We start from the raw sequence: 22070 nt of genomic DNA on the forward strand, positions 1-22070 counted from the left end.
GTAAGTCAAACAAAAAGCAGGATTGAAATAGACATTCTGATTTACACATTGTCAGTTTAAAACGGCAAAAAACGTCCTATGAATTTAAGAAAATTACAAATCGAGTTTGCAGAATAACTACATAATGATCGTAAAGTCAGTGCCCAAGGAAAGGTTTAGAACTGTTGTGCAAAGTTTCTTTAAGCCATAGGAAACATTGAATCATTTCACTGAAAAGCATACAAGTTTCTTGAATTAACGTTTTGTGTGAGTTTTAGATCGGTTGAACCTCTGTACGGCACATAAGTATCATCAGCTACTGAGCTGCTCAGAATTCTTATCTAAAGAGAGCCTTAAGTTCGTTACGATAATTTCTGCTGAAAATAAAACAGATACAAGGATTTATGGCACAATTTGCTAGAGCCATGGAATGGACAACATAGAAATAGTGTGGGCGGACGCCATAATTCGGAAATATGATGGTGTCCGTAAAGAACAAAATACACGAGAAGACAGCGACGGGCAGCCAGCATACTGCAAACCCCAAAACAATAGCAATGGCCATCTTTAACACATTTCGTTCCCTTTGCTGGCGTTGTTGTTCAGCGTTGGCTGATTGCTCACCTGGAATCTTCTGCGACTTGAGCTTTAGATAGATGATAATGTAAACTATGGTTATCAACACCAAAGGGTTAAAAAAGAATACAACTATATAGGACAAAACGTAATTCTCAAAGGATGAGGAGTCTCCAAAAACTTCATTCCAATGCTACTCACAAACCAGTTTTTCTGCATATTCAACAAGTTTGCGGACGAAGAGATATGGGGAGTTGACAGCTATCGCGACGATCCAAGTAGCGAGAATGAAGAACGGGCAGAGCTTTGAACTGATGAGTGGAGAACGGAGAGGAAATACCACAGCACCAAATCGATCCACTGCTATCAGAACCATGCTCTGAACAGACACAGCAGACGAGACATCTGGTAAGAAAATAACCAGTAAGGCCTGGCCAAGAGGACCACCGATCAGCCAGGAGTCTATATAGAGACTTTGTATCCACCTGGGGATCACAAAAATCGGAACCAGCAAATCGGACATGGCCATGTTTACAATGAAAAAGTTGATGGGTTTTCTCATGGTTTGCGTCTTGTAGACAATTATTCCGATGATGGTGTTCCCAGCCAACGAAGCAATGAAGATCACGCAGCAAGCAACGGTCATTCCAATTTTTTCTGCTGTAGAATTGCTGGGGCAGCTCCATGGCTGTGTTCCATTCATCGTTGTATTCACCTTTTCCGACATTGCCGTTTAGTTACTCTTTTCGCTCTTACGCTCTCAAATGAGTTTTCTTCTGGTTTGTTCGCTCGGTAACGTCACTCTATTTATGTTGTAGCAAAGGCGAGATGATTGTTCGTCGTCCTTCGCGCAAAGTAAATGATCGATGAGGAAATTTCCATGACGTGTTTAATGATTGGCAGATCTTTGTTGCAGCTGTCCGCCGCCTACTTAACACAACAATTAGGGTTCCTGTTTCTGGAGTAGCTCAACAAAATGACGTGATCTATCAGCTTGTGCCTTAAATTGCTTTTACTTGTTGTTTTCATTTCATATCTTAACATCTATGAGATTGGAAGCTGACAGTTTCCTATGACGTCAACTCTGCAACAGATGGGGTAGTGACAGCTGCCTGGATTGTTTTTCAAATAATAATAATAACTGAATAGCAACGAACATTTAAACAGGATGACCCATCAGTGTATTCAACACTGTTATCAGAGGGGTCCTAGGCCTGTGAAAGAAACTATGGTGAAAATAAGGTAAAAATTATAAACATAGTTAAAAAAGGCGTACAATTGCAATATTAGTAGAAATGTTCACTAAAGCTTATGCTAAATAGAAATCTTGAAGTTATGGATCTAAATTCGATTTGTAGTTCATTAGATCTGTTCCAAGCATGATAAAAAGTCGTGAAATGTTCTATTTCCTGTTACTGATTGCTGTGGTGCATCAAATTGTCTATCAAGACGAGTCAGTGAAAAGACGGGATGTTTAACGTGAGCACCCGAGCTCAATAAACAAAAAGCAGGCTGATGCCTTATCAGCATTTTATCGGAGTTTACATTAGCGATTTTAATGTCCACTATAATGAAAGTGTAAACCGCCTAATGAAAGCAAATGTGATATGAATTTACTCTGCTGAGTCATGAGGTTTTCTCGAGTATCCAAATTAGTCTTTTTACAAAGAGACTCTTTCTCGTGTATTGCATATGAGTTCAACAATGGCTAAGAACTATTAACACATGAGAGTCAGTTTCTTTAAAAGGTGTTTGCACCTGTACATAATCAAAAAGGCTTTTAAAGCCAACTCGTGATATTTGAAACGGTTATGTTTCATGTAACACATACATTTATTGGTGTGCAGACCAAGAAAATACAAGTGAGTCGTGGGATATTCCACGTACCACTCGAAAGCATTGCATAACTACTACATACAGTGTCAGCTGAAAAATAAAGTGTCCGTGTATCTAGAGCAGGGGGAGGGGGGAGGAGGGGGGAGGGGCTGGCAGCTACCTTTCAGCTCGCCGCTTTTCTGGTTTCTATGATCGCCCCAGTAAAGAAATCTGTCAATCACAGTTTCCTATGATGTCAACGCTGCAACAGGTTTTCGACCCTGAGCGCCCCTATACCACCTGAGCTAACATCAGCAGTTAGTTAGTAAGGATGTTATTTAGCCAAATAGTTAGTTAGATTGTTATTTAGCTAGTTAGTTAGGTAGTTAGTAGATAGTTAATAAATTGCTTGTTAAATGATTAAGCTTTTATATATTCATACATTTTATTTTCATAATGGGTTGACTAGCACGTATTGTACGTCAGTTCCCTTCTAGTCTTCCTCTCTGCCTTGTTATGTACTAAGATTTTTTATTAATGTGGTTATTACAATTATTATTAATATTATTATTATTTTGTAATATCGCTTATGATTTTTTTTCTTTGTTATATAGTCGCAGTAAAAATTGAATAAATTAAATTAAATTAAATTAATCATTTGAGAACCGTTACGAGCATGTTAACAACGCTAAAAACCGAAACCGCCATTTGTGTTCAGGATTTGCCTTCGATTTGATAACTTTTTATTTGCTGTTAGCAATTTTTAACAACAGCTCAGAGACAAGCGATGTCGAACTGTTTCATGACTGCCATTATATATCGCGAAACCTCCGAATGTAAGTCTTTAAAAAATTTCTCAACTGTTTCAGAGTTGTACATTTAAACTTGAGTTTACATTAAGCAAGCTTTTCTGTCTAAAGTTTTGTCCTTCTTAACTTACTGTCTTATGAAAGACTGCATTTACTTTATGATTTTCCTGTAATATGTTGAGTCTGACCAGGAGCCATAATCGGGGACGGAGACCGTAAGTCTTGGGATCCGCGCGCACCTATGATATGGGACAATTTTTCTATTTTTAGAACAAATTGCGCCATCCTGACGTCATATATCCGCGCGAATCCACGCACATGTCGGGGGTTCTCGCGTGGATGTTGTCACGTTGCGTGATCAAATGGTGAGAGTTGAGAGATTCTCTTGCGTATTTTTCACAGCGATGGCAGGGAATAAGGCAGGGACTAAGAACCAGGGCGCTTATATGCAGTTTTATGTTCCGAGCCACTGGAAAAGGTGGGTTTTTCAGGGTCGAAAACAAGACTTTAATCTCGCGCTGGGAATGAATAATAAGATCTGCTCGCGCTAGTTGTAAGCTTACGCGTATGTTTTGCGTTTGTTCTGACTTAAGAATATAGCAAGGAAACTCTCTACTCTGGTATCGAGTTAATTTGTGAGTTTCTCGGACAATGGTTAATCATAACCAAAACTTTTTTGATGGTTTCATATTGTTTCTGCTTGTTTGGTGAGTTTGCAAAAGTTTTTGAAAGGAAAGCCTGACGCGTACAATTAGCTCATTTGCATAGTGCAGTTCGTGCACTTTCAAGTGCGAGTCGGTGTTTTCAATTGTCAACAAATCTTGACAAAGATTTCTTTCGTTATCGTTTATGCGGAGATGCTGCAACAAATTTCACGAACGCAAAAAAGACTACTAACATCATGTGTGTTTCTTCAACATAAGCATAGCGAAGTTTTACAATGCGAAAACAAAAATAGACAAGGAGTTTTGATATTTTAAACTCGATCAACAAAATCGAAATCGTTATTCGAAGTTGATTAAAGAAAGCGTCAGCGTAACTTTGCTGATTATTTCTGCTTTATTCGCATAATTTCAGCTTAGCTTTTAATATGTTCTCAAACATTTATCAATCTTACACATATTTAAAAACTACAGAGTTATTGTTTGAGTTCGATGTACGTTTTCACACGAAAGTGCGGCGGAAGTACAATTTGTCATGTTTACTGACTGTACAAAACACGCATCGGCGGGCGCCCTCATTCATCGACAACACAGAATTTACTGGAATTTTACACGAATAAAACTGAGCAGTATCTACGGACGTAAAGTTATTGGGCCTTGATGAAACATCAAGCGTTGCTGACAATACAGGCGAAACTCAAACTAGCAATTATTTTGTTTTACTTTTCGGTCGCGATAGACTGACAAATTCCTCGCAAGCACGTGGCAAGAGGAGCTAGGAAACTATGACGTCCTGAAGCTCTGCTATATCTAAATATATCCAGCTAGTGTTTTGCTGTGTTATTGAAAAGCTGTTAATCTTCAACATATGTGAAATTTAAAGTGGAGTAATGTACAGCTCATGTAAAAGAAGCATCCGTCGGAACACAACTTGGTCAGCGATACATATCTAAGCTTAAAGCGGAACATACCTAAATTCGACACTGTCTTACTTCACTCAAACTGGAGCAGCTTACGACGAAAATACTTAAGCAAAATTCCGACAGACGTAAACGCGTTGAGTTGTGAGCCAAAAACATGAAAAATTTCGGGAATTTCGGACGCCATTTCCCCCGCGCGACATCCGCAAAAATCCTCGCGACATGTACGCGCGTGTGCCTCAGGCGATGGCGCAATTTGTTCTAAAAATAGAATTATTGTCCCATATCATGGAGACAACCCCAATACTAAAAATGGCGCGCGCTTACGGTCTCCGTCCCCGATTATGGCTCCTGGTCTGACAACCGTTTCTTTCGAGTAACATAAATCATGAAACTTGGAGGCAGTTGCAGATCAGTCAACAACATTGAAAATAGCTGCTAGTTTGCATGTCTCGATAATACAGTGATAAATTATAGAGGTTTTGAGACCTCCATCCCTTACCGTTCAGAACCAATTTGAACTCTCAAATTTGAAATTATTTTTCTGCTGGGTACAGACTCATTGTGAACTTTTACTAGGTTGATTGACCCATGAAAATAAAGAAAGCAGCTTCTGCTCACATGCTTTTGCATAATTTGTACTGGTGATAAGCATCAGTTTTATTTGTGTGGTAGGAGAAAGCTCTGTAATACTTCTGGAAATCAAAATAGGGCTGCCATTTAACAAATTGACGTCAGTTTTTTATGCGTCTGTCCTCTTATTGATGACAAATTGCGTCATAACATTGTCAAAGTGGCTGTGGAACCGCAGGCGAGTGGTTCCGCAGTAAACTTTGATAATGTTATGACGCAATTTATGTTCAATAAGAGGACAGACGCATAAAAAACGGACGTCAATTTGTTTTTTACAATAACAAGACCCCAAAATGGTCAAATGCTGGAAACAAATGAGGGGAAAAGACGCCTTAAACTTACCGTAAACAAAGATAACTGAATTTTATTCAAAATGACGCGAGCATTGTCAATAGCTTTTCTCGCTTTTTGATTGGCTACTTAAAAAAGTCCATAAAATCTCATTGGTTAAAAAGTTAACAGTTTGACAGCTGAAAATTGAACTTGAAAGCTTGCTAAATCAAAATTTCATCTGTCTGCACTCTTATTGATGATAAAAATGAGCCAATCAGTGCTCTAGAAATTAGACAGTTCTTGTAAAAATACTCATCGCAATCAATTACGCTAAAAAGTACACGACTAAAATGAAAGCAAAATTTTACTACTGTGACCAAATCAAGTTTAATGAACTTGTACTTAAACCAGGAACACCAGAATAGTAGCATATCACTAATCAGTAACTGTTAACGTCTTGCAGCTGAAAAAAATAGCTGTTAAATGTCAAAAATTATACTGAAATCCAACTGTAAACATGTACCTGCAGATGGCATAGTGCGCGCGTAAAACGCATGCGAGATACGCAAATTCACATAGGAAAAAACTTTGAAATGACGAAGTCAATCGTGTGTCTGTCCTCTGATTAATTAACAATTAGATTATTCGCTTTCAATTTCTATGAGGTGATAGTTGCTGAGGCCGAAGTCCGAATCAACTATCACCTCATAGAAATCGAAAGCGAACAATCTAATTGTTTTAGTAGAATTCTTACTAAAATTTACTTCAAATAACGGTCTCCAATTATTTCTTGACGTACTAATAAACTTTGCGCTTGAAAAAGATCACCCGGATTGAACTTTCATTGACAATTAAAGTTGTGTGTGCGCGCATCAGTTTTTTCGATAATTTTAACTTTTTTAAAAGTCAAGAAACCGTAAATGTCCTTCGTTTAGATTTCTCAGGAATTTAATTACCCATTTGCATCAAAACTTTCCTCCAAAACTTTGCAAAAACGAAAAAACGTCGCCATTTCTTAGACGACCTCCAGCCACTGCACACTGATGGCTGATAGTGTTCAATGGCTCGGCCAATCAGATTACAGCATTCGCATTAGTGTACTAGTAGAATTCTACTAATAGATCATAGGCGAGAACCAATCAAAATTCGAGAATAACTTGGGTTATTATATAAACCCAAGTTATTATATAAACCCAAGTTGATTATACCGACTGAAATCGACCAATCATGCACGTTGAATCTGGCCTATGCAATTGAGAAAAGTAGTGACATCTGTGGGATTGCCATTGCGAGCTTCCCTCAAACGTCTTCAGCGTTTTCATGTAGTTTTGTATTCTTTACTTTACTTATTTCTTTTATTAATCTGGGATGTTTGTTCACGAGCTGCTTCAATGGAGGTTCTTGTTTGCCTAACAAGGAGAAGGAAACTTTTTAATTTTATGCTTGTGTCTACTACCTTGGTCTGGAGACAGATGTATTTTCCGCTGTTATTCCAAGTAATTAGTCGCAGTTGTTTTCGTCTCACACCTGCCGCACCCACTATTGTGCATTCTGTTTTGCATGGATGTCCTGATTGGCCAGTTATTAGTATTTATACTCTCCGCTGTCTCTTGAGTACCATTCACGCTCGCGGTTCCATACAGTTTATTCATCTTCCTGGTTTACGCCCCCCTCCCCCCTCCCCCTCCCGTTTACTACAGGTCTCGTCATTGCTTTTATCTTTCAGGCCGTAGAGACGCTTCTGGCGACTTCTTTCGCTGTTTCAAATGCGGCAAATTTGAACACTGGACCAAGGACTGTAGATCCATGTTCTGGCCGGGAAGTTACCAGTCCCCTAGCTACAATTCTTGCCCTGGAATCTCCTACAACAAGCCAACCGCAGCCCAATCAACCCAACCAAAGCAATGAAGATGACTTGGCGCAGGTAGATCAAATTACACAGAATTACGAACTTGAAAGCGGACATTCATTAAGTGTTAAGGGTAATTTGAAGAATAATTTAGGCTTCTGGAGATCTATAGGTGCTCCGGATTTTATTTTGTCTATTGTTGAAAACGGCTGCAGGCTGCCGTTCATCAGTTTTCCGTTGGCAGTAAAGCTAAGAAATAATAAGTCAGCTCGACTTCACGCTGATTTTGTGGACCAAGCTGTTCTTGAGCTTGTTAACTCTGGTCGGGTGCGTATGGTTAATGAGCAGCCTTTTGTTGTAAATCCCTTGTCAGTTTCTATACAGCCATGCGGTAAAAAGAGGTTAATTCTTGAATTGCGCCATGTCAATAAGTCATTAATTAAGCAAAGCGTTAAGTACGAGGACTGGAAAATTGCTATGGCTTATTTTGCGAAAGACGCGTACATGTTTTCCTTTGATTTAAAAAGCGGTTATCACCATATCGACATTGCGCAAGAGCACCAAACTTTTCTGGGGTTTTTATGGCGGGCGTCTGATTCCATTAGGGAGCTTACGAATCGACGACTTTCGGACGACGGCGCCGTTGGGTCACCTTATAGTCTCGCGTCGTCGTCCTGTAGAAATTTGAATTTACGATTCGCAGTAAAGACGACGACGTTTATGCGCGACCGGCAAATTTTTTTTGCCTCAGGAGCTCGAGAAAAAAAATACTCAAGACAGACCAACAAAATGTGCTAGCATGGCAGAAAAGAAAGCGCAGCTGTACGTCGAGAAAAATTTGGGTTCTAAAAGATTAGGCTGGCTATAAGACCACTCAAAACAACAGAGGAAAAATCGCCTAGCTCTCTAGTTGAGCTATCTAGTCCTTGTTTCTAACTGTCGACACGAATGCTAAAACTTTTTAGTCCTTTCAAATTCATTGTACACCAAAAAATGTCTTATATTTCAGTGAAGCGTGATTAAAATGAAAGATTTTTCATACAGGAATTTGCTTTTCATTCAGACCGTGTCGTGCTTTGACCGCTTTCAGTGTTGGTTGAACTCATAGCGTTCGCCATGGCACTGTAGAAGGTCGTTTCTTGAACGAAAACAGGCAAATAAAATTAAAATCAAACATCAAGGACATGCCCCTAATGTGATACCTAAATTATCTGGCAAAAATACCCGAAGTATCGAGGGAAAACTTTGAAAACTAACCTCACGGCCTCCTGTTTCCAAGACGTCGGCAAATCGCTCTCACCAACGTCGTCGACTTTGGCGCGAAGCTGGGAAGTGCTCAGAAACGCATGCGCAGTGAGCATGTCACGCAATCTAACGGCGGCGTCGGGCAAAAGTCGTCGATTCGTAAGCTCCCTAATGAAGTATTTTATGTTTTCACTGTGCTCCCGTTCGGTCTTTCCTCTGCCCCTTATATTTTCACAAAGGTTTTGAAGCCTTTAGAAAAGTATTGGAGAATACAGGGTCTTTGTATAGCCATCTTCTTGGACGATGGTTGGGCGATTGTTCAGGATAGAGAAAGTTGTCGCACTAAGGCCCTAGCTGTAAGGGGGGATTTGTATAACGCGGGTTTTGTCGTTAACGAAGACAAATCGGTATGGGAACCCACCCAAGTATTGGACTGGTTGGGTATAACCTGGAATTCTGCACTGGGTACTTTAAAAATTGTAGAAGGAAGAATTCTTAAGGTCATCAATACAATTGATCATATTATTGAAGCCGATTTCAAAGTGTCTGCCAGAGAGTTGGCCTCCTTCACAGGTCAAATTATTTCCACCGGGCCTGTAGTTGGTAACATTGGCAGGATAATGACCAGACATTGTGTCTTGTCCACCTTGTGCAAAGATAACTGGGATTCTCTATTCCGTCTCGACGATTACTGCAAGGAAGAACCGTATTTTTGGAAGGAAAATATGGTTAGTATCAACTCTAGGTATTGCTTTATAAGTAAAGATCCTAGTTATTTTGTATATTCGGATGCCAGTGCTACCGGAGGTGGAGCAATTATTGACTTTAACAATGATTTTGTGTGCCACAAAATGTGGTCGGAGAACGAGAGAGTTCAAAGTTCAACGCGGAGGGAGTTGTCTGTTATTGAGTTTTCATTGCAATCATTTGACTCAGTGTTGGAAGGATCACACGTTAAGTGGTTTACTGATAGCCAAGCAGCTGCCAAGATTGTTGAAGTGGGCAGCATGAAATTAGGTTTGCATAAGATGGCCCGAAGGATTTTTGATATTTGTATTCGATCGGGGATTCATTTAGAAGTGCAATGGATCCCTCGCACTTCGAATCAGCAAGCTGATTATATAAGTCGTTTAATTGATACTGATGATTGGCAAATTACCGAAGAATTTTTTCGTTTTCTTGATGGCCGGTGGGGCCCGCATAGTGTTGATTGTTTTGCCAATTATTATAATCACAAGCTCCCCAAATATTTTTCGAGGTTTTGGAACCCCAATACTTCTGGTGTTGATTTTTTCTTTCAGCCTCTTCGAGGAGAAAATTGCCTAGTAGTCCCTCCAGTTGGTATCGTCCCACGCGTATTACATTATTTGAAATCTCAACGGGCCGTTGGTGCGCTCGTTGTACCTCTTTGGCCTTCGGCTCTTTTTTGGCCTTTAATTACACACAAGTATAGTAGTTATCTTGTGGCTCACAGTATTCATATCGGGAATGAGGTTCTAACCCGCGGAAGAAACCTTAATTCGCTCTTAGGGTCTGGTCTTTTCACAGGAAATATTATTGCCTTTAGATTAAAATTTACTGAGTAATTTATTGGACGGTGTGTCCATTAGCCTAATGATTATTTACATTTGGTGGCGCTGGCCAAAGCAATATGTTGTTTATCTATGTGGCACTGGCCTAATTAATAGTCTGTCATTTCATGTGGCGCTGTCTTAAACAGCGTATAGTTGATTTATGTGGCGCTGGCCCAATCAATGGTTTTTTGATTTACGGGGCACTGGTCCATTCAATAGTCTATCGTCTTATGTGGCACTGGCCCCAACAATGATCGATTTTTATACGGCTCTTTTTTGTTCTTTTATTATATATGTTTTGTTCTTGTCTTTCCAGGTAATCTTATCAAGTAATTCCTGGAAAGGCTTTCAACAATTTTCTTCAATCAACGTTTATGAGGTTTTAGAAGTTATGTTGAAGTCCAGGGCGGATACAACTACTAAAGCCTACGTTCGCGTTATTAGAAAGTTCTTGGAGTGGTCTAAAAGTAGACATTTCAACATGCAGTTACCTTTTCCCCTTAGTGTTGTTTCTCTATATTTATTTGAAGTTCAGCAGTCTTGCACCTCTAGTTCCTCAGTAATTTTAGCCCATGCTGCCCTTAAATGGTTACATTCTTTTGTCCCTAGTTTGGATCGTAATCCTTTGGATAGTGAATTTTGCAGGAATATTATCGAATCTGCTAAACGCCAGAAATCACAGCCAGTTATGAAAAACAAGCCTATTACCACAGACATCATAAGGAGTATTTTAGATACTCATAACAAGAAAGATGCTAATTTAAAGAATCTTCGTATCGCTGCGTTATGCTCTTTAGCTTTTGCAGGATTTTTTTCGTTACGACGAATTATGCAATATTGTTCCTAAGCATATTGAATTTCACAGCGATTATATAAGAATCTTTGTACCTCGTAGTAAGACAGATGTTTATAGGGAAGGGAATTTCGTCTTTATTAGTGTATCCAGGTCTAAGTACTGTCCTGTTGGTGTACGTTTTTCAACGGTATTTAGATTTATCTGGTATTGACTTATGCAGTTCTCTCCCTTTATTTAGACCGCTTGTTTTTCACCGTAGTAGTTCTAGCTATACCCTGAGAAGTGGAAAGATTTCTTATACTACTTGTAGAGATATCTTAAGGGATACCTTAAGTCAGCTGGGCCTCAACCCTAGTGATTATGGTCTTCATAGTTTAAGATCCGGTGGTATTACATCTGCGGTACGTAATAGTAGTAACTCGATTCCAGAAAGACTTCTTAAAATACATGGTAGATGGAAATCTGATTCTGCCAAGGATATGTATGTTGAAGAAAGCCTTGAAAACAGGTTACAAGTAACTAAGTATTTACGTTTGTAATGCATTATCGAGCGTATATTAATTTCTCCATACAGTAGTGTGTAAAAAATTGTAAAAAAACAAACAAACAAACAGACAAACAACAACAACAACAACTTTGTAATTTCTTTCTTTTGCAGTCCACTCTATATTAGTAACTATTTATCTTATAATAAACTGTTTTGGATCCGCTTGCGCATCCTACCATATTTCTCGTGTGATTTGTTTGTATTACGGGAATTTAAGGGTAAAATGATTTACGTTCGTTTGAGCGAAGCGAATTAGAACGTAAACGTAAAATTAAACTGGGTAGTAATGACATGACCGTAATGAAACACAATTAAAAGGTAGTTACATTTATTATTATCGTGGCGCCCTTCTTGTTTTTACATGTTTTACCAGGATCTTCTGCGTCGGTTGCAAAATATGACAAGCTCTTTGCCTAAAGTTCTTACCTGAAAAGTTGAATAAACAAGCAATATTGACCGTGAAACTGGCAAAAGTTCAATTAAGTCCTTACACTACTTAAAAATAATATTACAGTTAAGAGCCAGTTCTTGTAAATACCAAGAATGAGATGACAGTCTCGAAATTTTCGATTTCTTCATATTTTGCCCAAATAACCTCTATAGTGAGTTGTTTTCGAAAATACCATTCAAAAGTCCTGAAGCGCTTCTGTTTTTTCGAAATCGAGGAAAGTTTGAAAATGGCCATTTTACCTGCCTGACGCCGTCGAAAATGGCCGAAAATTGTGCATTTTCTTTTCGCTCGTACAGATCAACGCGATGATATCTATCAATATACTTTGGGTAGCTCATAGTGCATGTCTTGCTGTTTCTAAAGCATTAATTTGATTAGCAAAACCTCCAAGTTTAAAAATATTTTAGGCCGATACAAGTACCTTCATCGAAGCGCGTGAGCGAAATGGCTAATCTTAGCTAATTTCAATACCATCAAAAGCCCACTGGTACATTGAATTTGAAGTCGAAACTAAAATTTTCTGAAAGCCCATACTCTATATTATGTTGTGTAAAAGTCTCTTCTGAGGCCCGAAAAAACTAACCCGTCGAGAGACATAAACGTGTGGTACATTTTTGTAAACTCGTCATTCCTGAAACCAACATGGAACTTGGTCAGCTACCTTCATCAAGAACAAAAAATAAGCGAATGGAAACCTTTTTCGTCAATAAGGATACTTGTAATGTTTTTTTTTCCTTTTAGATTGACCAAATGATTAACTTTTGCGAACATTTGCAGTTAAATCAAAATAGACGCTGCTTTTGGTACATTGTAATGTTATGCAAATTTATTTCGATCACCGGAACGCGCATATCGCCCGAAACTGATTTTCCTTCCGCCTAATGTGTGTTTCTTTTTGAAGGATACAACTGTAACACACATTATTCGTTCAATATTGGCAGTTTTAACTTTTGTGGAACACCCATGGCCACAGCCAAACTTGACTTCAAGTGAAAAAACGTTTTGAAACGTGAAGTGTGAGTAAACAATCGATTACAGTTGCATCCATCATGTTTGGTGTAAGTATTCGAACACAACCATTTCATGCAAATAGGCACACTCTACTTTAAAAATAACCGTCTCATCGCAGCATTTCTTGAAATCCTGGTCTGAGACCAGGTAATGCCGATAACAAAGCGCGAGCAGTTGACGAAACTTCATGATCAACTGTCGAAACGTTGTACTTGTGGAATAAGCAAGATGATTCAACCTTTGTATTTCTTACCCGTGTGCTTGCAATTCTTATGGATACAATTGCCCCTGTCTGGTATCACCAGATTTACAGATGAATCGTTCGTTTCCTATCACTTAATATGACACATACCTCTGAATAAAACACATACTGTGACATCATTTTCCTTGGAGTGTTCCAACAGTCGTCCGCGGCCACTTACAAAACGTAAGCAGCAAGACAGAAAAACCACAAAGGCTTCTTCGTCAATAGCACTACGCTGTCCAGATTTCTTTCGTACAAAGTTTCCAGACTTCGTTCTCTTTTAAAATTTCAAGACTTCGCCGTTCTGTTGGCCAGTCCGAATAACTGTCATGGTGTTAGTTGAGGAAGTTCTTGACTTTGTTTGGTGGTCCCAGTTCAGACCATCCGGCAAATGTAGATTGCATGACAGACGGCCACTTGCAAAGTGTCCAAAGTGGGTGAAGATGGCGGCCAGGGAAACTGTTTGCTCGTGCAAGTAACGTGGTTCGCACTGTCAGCCTAAATAAACATTTTTGGATGAAATTGAAGGATGTAGGGTGGAGGGGGTGTTGTTTAATTCTGCAAGAGGACAGAACTCGACGAACTGACAGAGCCGTCCGCGGGTCCTACTATCACGGCATGTCTACGTAGATTAATGGAAAGTATTACCGCGTTCACAAAAGTTGTGCAAACACCTTTCCTCTTTACCTTTAAAATACATGTTTGTCGTTCGTACTTTTTGAATAGAAATGCACCGGTGATAGAGCTGGAATACAAAAAGGACAAAGGAGGCCTAGAGGGCATCAGATCTTAGATACGCGTTGTGGGTTTACATACATATTCACCCCTGTTGCCTTCTGCTAAACTATATACACAATAATATGGGCGCTTTCTAGAAATCGGACACTCAGAAGAGCTAAAATTTTCCCTTATTTTACCTTGAGAATTCACAATTATTGACCTAGCGAACTTCCCATTAATAATTAGGCGGTATAAAATAGTTAGGCATTATGTATAGCTGGTTTTCACATGACGTCACCAAAATTCAAACTACAAAACTATTGATCCTCCTGAGATTTTACTTTAATGATCTATAAGACCAGCTGAAAACTAATATTCCTACAAAGTTTCGCTCTGAATGGGTTCTTGGTTTTGTAATACACTACGCTTGAATTTCGAAGCTTTTGCGTGACGCGACATTTACATGACGGCGTCATGATGGTTAAAAAAGTGACTTATTTCGGGGAATTTGGCTATCTGAACAGTTCATGTCTTAGAAAAGGTATTATTTTAATGTTTTAGAGTTCCTCGAGGGATAAATTCACGCTTTTGTAGCAAAACTCAGTGACAGATATTTCTGTTGGTTTCCGGCCGCCATGTTGGTGCCCATACGGATGGGCACTAGCATGGCGTCTCCATGCAAATCTCTATAAATTTGGGTAAAAAATCTCTCCGCATATCTTGCATAAGAAAAATTGCTGTGACCAGAATCTTAAGTCTTTGCATATTTACTTTCTTTCATTTCCCAGATTCTGGACTTAATCTATTGAACGGTTTTGATTTTGATTTTGATCTATTTTGAATGACGTGACATTGAAAACCAACAATTGTAGCCTTATTTTGCGCATTTCAGAGGCAAAAATAAGAGCGAATGTATGAGTTCACCGTGTAGAGGTGACCGTTAGTGGAGGTTCAACTGTACAGTTTATATAGGTTTAAAAAAGAACCGGTAACAGGAGTGAATATGTACGTAAATTCTCAACACGTACCCATTTAAGACTAGTGCCTCTTAGGCCTTCTTTTTCCATCCCAGTCATGTCCCTGGTGCATTTCTATACCAAAATCCTGGAGCAATATACCTGTATTTTAAAGTTCAATAGGAAGGGTGGGTTTTTTTTTATTAACGGTAATAAAGTCGAAACTTTCTACAACGGCCGCCTTGGGGACAGAGGAAAGTCGCCGTTATGGAGCGGTATCAGTAGGGGTGAAATATGACACCGATATTTTCTTGGGTTTCAACATTTTTATCTTAAGAAAGGCTTAGTGTAACATGTAAATTCGTAATACAATCAAAATATATCAATAGGACAGAAACCAAACAGAAATAGAGACCAAAGACCTGCGGCATGGATCAAGTTTCGTGACCATGTCCAATAAAAAATGGGGTTTTGTGGACAGCGTTCGTCAGTTGTTGATTAACTGGCCGTTGTGAAGAGGTTTTTTTGGCAGTTGGGACGTGCTTCAGTAACTGTTACTTTTGTGGAGAGGTGGCCGTTGTAGAGAGATTAGAATAAGAGTGACCGTCCGCCGGAATGAAAAAAGTGGCCGTTGCAGAGAGGTGGTCCTTTGTGGAGAAGTGGTTGTGCAGGTTCGACTGTAGTTTCCATTTTTTTACGCAGACATAGAATAAATCCCCTGCCTACACGAGGTGAGCAAGGAGCAGTTTGGATTCCCTGTCCACGCCCCCCGGGGCGGGGGAGCTCGTCGAACCTTTTAGGCCTTAAAAATGAAGTTTTAGTAGCCCTCAGGGTGTTGAGCCTCGAAAGGTCCAAAGCAGGAGCTTTTGCGATGCCTTTTAAGGTATTGAGCCGAAACAGGAGACATAATCGGGGAAGGAGAGCGTAAGCGCGCGCCATTTCTAGTATTGGGGTTGTCCCCATGATATGGGACAATAATTCTATTTTTAGAACAAATTGCGCCATCGCCTGCGGCACACCCGCGTACATCCTGCGAGGATTTTTGCGGATGTCGCGCGAGGGAAATGGCGTCCGAAATTCCCGAAATTTTTCATGTTTTTGGCCCACAACTCATCGCGTTTACGTCTGTTGGAATTTTGCTCAAGTATTTTCGTCGTAAGCTTCTCCAGTTTGAGTGAAGTAAGACAGTGTCGAATTTAGGTATGTTCCGCTTTAAGCTTATATATATCGTTGACCAAGTTGTGTTCCGACGGATGCTTCTTTTACATGAGCTGTACATTACTCCACTTTAAATTTCACATATGTCAAAGATTAACAGCTTTTCCATTACACAGCAAAAAACTAGGCTCGATTACCAGCTGCTGTTCGGGAAAAGAGCCCGCGCTCCTCCCCCGAACTCACGGCTGGACTCGTGGACCTGGCATTGTTAATTTCAACCAATAAGAAATCTGCCTGCCTGAATCGAGCAGGCTGCATAAATTAGCTTTCTCGCAGTAGCAAAGGAGTTGTTCGATATGAAGTGCGATCGCATTAGTGGGATATTTAATCAAATACCGTCAACTGATGAAATCTTGCCTGATCTAAACCATAGTAGCATATACAACACGAAAAATAGTCAACAGACTTATACGTTAGAATCTATATTTGAATCATGTGGTACCAGAATACGAGATAACGAACAAAGTAAACAAAGGGAGGAATAAACGCAAACATCGATTTCAAGAAAAAAAACACCCAGTCAAATTGATGTGTACCTTAGTCTTCTTGAAAAGAAGCAACACCAGTCTCTGGCGAAGCCAGACAAAATTAAATTTTTAAATGAGCCAAAGCAAACCGAACAAGCAAAACATAAACATGGTGTCAACACCATTTACACCAACATATGTGTGACCTTTTACATGACAGTTGCTGCAGTATAGTCAAACAGCTCTGCTCTACTTTAAAAAAAAACAACTCTTCTATAGAACACAGCATGTAAAGCCCTTCCGCAACAATAATGTGAAAAAACGCCACAAATTTTACGAGCCGTATGCGTCATGTGTGCCTGCCTATGATTGTCATCAGATGACATTTCCGGCCACCTGAAGCGCCGCAAGAATTACATTATGAAGATACGTCACAGACATGCTTTGCCGCTCACGCGTCCAGCCGTCTCTTCTCGGGGAGGAACGTAGACCGGATTCGGGAAAGCGGCGGAAATCGAGCCTACAAAAAACTAGCTGGACATATTTAGATATAGCAGACCTTCAGGACTTCATAGTTTCCTAGCTAGCTCCTCTTGCCACACGTTTGCGAGGAATTTGTCAATCTATCGCGACCGAAAAGTAAAACAAAATAATTGCTAGTTTGAGTTTCGCTTGAATTGTAAGCAACGCTTGACGTTTCATCGAGGCCTAATAACTTTACGTCCGTAGATACTGCTCAGTTTTATTCGTGTAAAAATCCAGTAAATTCTCTGTTGTCGTTGAATGAGAGCGCCCGCCGATGCGTGTTTTGTACAGTCAGTAAACATGACAAATTGTACTTCCACCGCACTTTCGTGTGAAAGCGTACATCGAACTCAAACAAAACTCTATAGTTTTTAAATATGTTTAAGATTGATAAATGTGAGAATAAAGCAGAAATAATCAGCCAAGTTACGATGACGCTTTCTTTAATCAACTTGGAATAACGATTTCGATTTTGTTGATCGAGTTATCAAAACTCCTTGTCTATTTTCATTTTCGCAGTGTAAAACTTCACTATGCTTATGTTGAAGAAACACACATGATATTAGTAGCCTTTTTTGCGTTCGTGAAATTTGTTGCAGCATCTCAGCACAAAGGATAACGAAAGAAATCTTTGTCAAGATTTGTTGACAATTGAAAACACCGACTCGGACTTGAAAGTGCACGAGCTGCACTATGCAAATGAGCTTACTGCACGCGTCAAACTTTCCTTTCAAAAACTTTTGCAAACTCAACAAACAAGCAGAAACAATAAGAAACCATCAAAAAAAGTTTTGGTTATGATAAACCATTGTCTGAGAAACTCACAAGTTAACTCGATACCAGAATAGAACGTTTTCTTGCTATATTCTTAAGTCAGAACAAACGCAAAAACATACGCGTAAGCTTACAACTAGCGTGAGCAGATCTTATTATTCATTCCAAGCGCGAGATTAAAGTCTTGTTTTCGACCCTGAAAAACCCACCTTTTCCGTTAGCTCAGAGCATAAAACTACATATAAGCGCCCTGGTTCGTATTCCCTGCCTTATTCCCTGCCATCGCTGTGAAAAATACGCAAGAGAATCTCTCAACTCTCACTATTTGATCACGCAACGTGACAACATCCACGCGAGAGCCCCCGACATGTGCGTGAATCCGCGCGGATATATGACGTCAGGATGGCGCAATTTGTTCTAAAAATAGAAAAATTATCCCATATCATAGGTGCGCGCGAATCCCGAGACTTACGGTCTCCGTCCCCGATTATGGCTCCTGGCCGAAAAAAATATGACGCGGGGAGATAATTTGTTATGTAAGAATTGGTATCTTTTAGAGGAGAAAAACAGGATCTTGGTACCTCTTAGGGGATCTTAGAGGATCAAAATTTTTGAGAAGCACCCCCGTCCTTCTTATATGGGTGTCCCTCTCCCCTCGAGGTCTACGTCGCCATCTTCACTCACTTTGCAAAACGTCAGATATCGAGATATTTAGTACAGTGGGCGATTGTCACGCAATCCACATTTGCCTAATTGTGCGAACCGGGACCACCAAACAAAGGCAAGTAATTACTCAACTAACGCCATGACCGTTATTCGGACTGGCGAACAGAACGGCGAAGTCTTGAAATTTTAAAAGAGAGCGAAGTCTGGAAACTTTGTAAGAAAGAAATCTGGACAGCGTAGTGTTATTGACGAAGAAGCCTTCGTGGTTTTTCTGTCTTGCTGCTTACGTTTTGTAAGTGGCCGCGGACGACTGTTGGAACACTCCAAGGAAAATGATGTCACAGTATGTGTTTTATTCAGAGGTATGTGTCATATTAAGTGATAGGAAACGAACGATTCATCTGTAAATCTGGTGGTAACAGACAGGGGCAATTGTATCCATAAGAATTGCAAGCACACGGGTAAGAAATACAAAGGTTGAATCATCTTGCTTATTCCACAAGTACACCGTTTCGACAGTTGATCATGAAGTTTCGTCAACTGCTCGCGTTTTGTTATTGGCATTACCTAGTCTCAGACCAGGATTTCAAGAAATGCTGCGATGAGACGGTTATTTTTAAAGTAGAGTGTACCTGTTTGCATGAAATGGTTGTGTTCGAATATTTACACCAAACATGATGGATGCAACTGTAATCGATTGTTTACTCACACTCCACGTTTCAAAATGTTTTTTTTTTTACTTGAAGTCAAGTTTGGCTGTGGCCATGGGTGTTCCACAAAAGTTAAAACTGCCGATATTGAACGAATAATGTGTGCTACAGTTGTATCCTTCAAAAAGAAACATACAGTAGGCGGAAGGAAAATCAGTTTCGGGCGATATGCGCGTTCCGGTGATCGAAATAAATTTGCATAACATTACAATGTACCAAAAGCAGCGTCTATTTTGATTTAACTGCAAATGCTTGCAAAAGTTAATCATTTGGTCAATCTAAAAGGAAAAAAAAACATTACAAGTATCCTTATTGACGAAAAAGGTTTCCATTCGCTCATTTTTGTTCTTGATGAAGGTAGCTGACCAAGTTCCATGTTGGTTTCAGGAATGACGAGTTTACAAAAATGTACCACACGTTTATGTCTCTCGACGGGTTAGTTTTTTCGGGCTGCGGAAGAGACTTTTACACAACATAATATAGAGTATGGGCTTTCAGAAAATTTTAGTTTCGACTTCAAATTCAATGTACCAGTGGGCTTTTGATGGTATTGAAATTAGCTAAGATTAGCCATTTCGCTCACGCGCTTCGATGAAGGTACTTGTATCGGCCTAAAATATTTTTAAACTTGGAGGTTTTGCTAATCAAATTAATGCTTTAGAAACAGCAAGACATGCACTATGAGCTACCCAAAGTATATTGATAGATATCATCGCGTTGATCTGTACGAGCGAAAAGAAAATGCACAATTTTCGGCCATTTTCGACGGCGTCAGGCAGGTAAAATGGCCATTTTCAAACTTTCCTCGATTTCGAAAAAACTGAAGCGCTTCAGGACCTTTGAATGGTATTTTCGAAAATAACTCACCACAGACTGAGGTTATTTGGGCAAAATATGAAGAAATCGAAAATTTCGCGACTGTCATCTCATTCTCGGTATTTACAGGAACTGGCTCTTAAAATCGTTTAAAAATCCAAGCGTTCGCCGACCTACGGCATCATCAGGAAAATGGACGGTGTAAAACTCAAAATCAAAGCTGGCGAAAAAGTCAGCTTTTGCACAGCAACTTTGAAACTGGGAGTGTCAACGCCTAGTACAGTCATTTCCAAATCACATGAAAATTGATCTAGTTCTGAAATATTTCTTTACTGATATGTACTCCATTGTTATATTTAACATGATTAGGTAGTCCGCAAAATTGGGTTAATCGAGGAAATTCATGCTACTACGTGATCGACACTCCGACGCTCAAACTACTTGCCAGATTCTGGGAGGAGACCTCACTATCATCAGACCTGAAGATGAGAATAACTTTGTTCTTGAGCTGTTAAAAGACCAAAAAACGGTACAAAAAGAGGGTGCCTGGCTTGGTCTTTAAAACCGTCGGCTGGATCATTATTCTGCACGGGCAAGAAATGAGTCAAACAACCCTTGTGAGAAATGTGCCCAAATATATGCGGATTCTTACAAAGCTGGAAAGTGGAATGACAAGAGATGCACTTTGTCTGCCGCAAACAAGAGTGAAGCCCCAGTTATCCTCTGTCAAAAAGGACTCATGTGATGGCGAGGCCAGCATTTGGTCCTCATCTGGTAAAAGGGCCGAGGAAGACACATCACTCAGATATTCTCTAATTTAGCTGCGGAATATTTAGTCACCTGACGCGTTTAAACCAATTGCGCGCAAGCGAAAATATTTGATAGATTATAAGTTAAACAAATTGCCGTCAGTTTTTTATGCGTCTGCCCTCTTATTGATGATAAATTGCGTCATAACATTGTCAAAGTTGCTGTGGAACCACGAGCCGCAAGCGAGTGGTTTCGCAGTAAGCATTGACAATGTTATGACGAAATTTATTATCAATAAGAGGACAGACGCATAAAAAACTGACGTCAATTTGTTTTTTACAATAACAAGACCCCAAAATGGTCAAAAGCGGGGAATAAATGAGGGGAAAAGACGCCGTAAACTTGCCGTCAACAAAGATAAGTGAATTTTACGTTAAATGACGCAAACGTTGTCGTTAGCTTTTCTCGCTTTTTGATTGGCTACTTACAAAAGTCCATAAAATCTCATTGGTTAAAACGTTGACAGTTTAACAGCTGAAAGTTAAACTTGAAAGCTTGCATGAATTAAAATTTTATCTGTCTGTACTCTTATTGATGATAAAATAAGCCAATCAGCGCGCGAGAAATTAGACAGTTATTGTAAAAAACGTTATTAATTGTTGCAATAAAGTGTAATTTGTGATAATCGGTATTAACATAAATTAATATTTTGCCGACAGGAAACAGAGAACTGGACGCGAGCGAGTACGCCAAAGCTCGTGGTTTGTGCGTTTGTAAGAAGAGACGGTTGAGAAACTTGTGATATTCTTCGGTCAACCTTGCCACTAGCACTTTCGTATAAGGTTTATTTTATCGTCTAAATAGCGTTATCTGATTTCTCTTTCATTCTCCTTAAACCCCAAAGGTGGTGCCATTGCATTTGGTCAGGGTTGAAATGGTCTCAATTTTTCCTAATAAGAGGATTTTAGGGTCTACGTGTCCAGCTTTGGCGAATGTAGGATGTCATTTTATTTATCTCTTATCCACTTTGATGATAGCTTATTGTCTCAATAGACCTCTTTACCTTGGGCAGTTTGTTTTCCCA

General features: G+C 39.6%; 1 protein-coding gene across 1 annotated transcript; it reads right to left on the reverse strand.

Annotated features, from left to right (window-relative positions):
• Positions 1-392: 392 nt before the first annotated feature.
• On the reverse strand, positions 393-1476 carry LOC145493062 (QRFP-like peptide receptor). The gene has a single exon (XM_081472466.1). The coding sequence runs from the start codon at positions 1280-1282 to the stop codon at positions 749-751; it is 534 nt and encodes a 177-aa protein (XP_081328592.1). The 5' UTR covers positions 1283-1476; the 3' UTR covers positions 393-748.
• Positions 1477-22070: the final 20594 nt, after the last annotated feature.

This window comes from Orbicella franksi, chromosome 7 (assembly GCF_964199315.1).
Source record: "Orbicella franksi chromosome 7, jaOrbFran1.1, whole genome shotgun sequence".
NCBI lineage: Eukaryota > Metazoa > Cnidaria > Anthozoa > Scleractinia > Merulinidae > Orbicella > Orbicella franksi.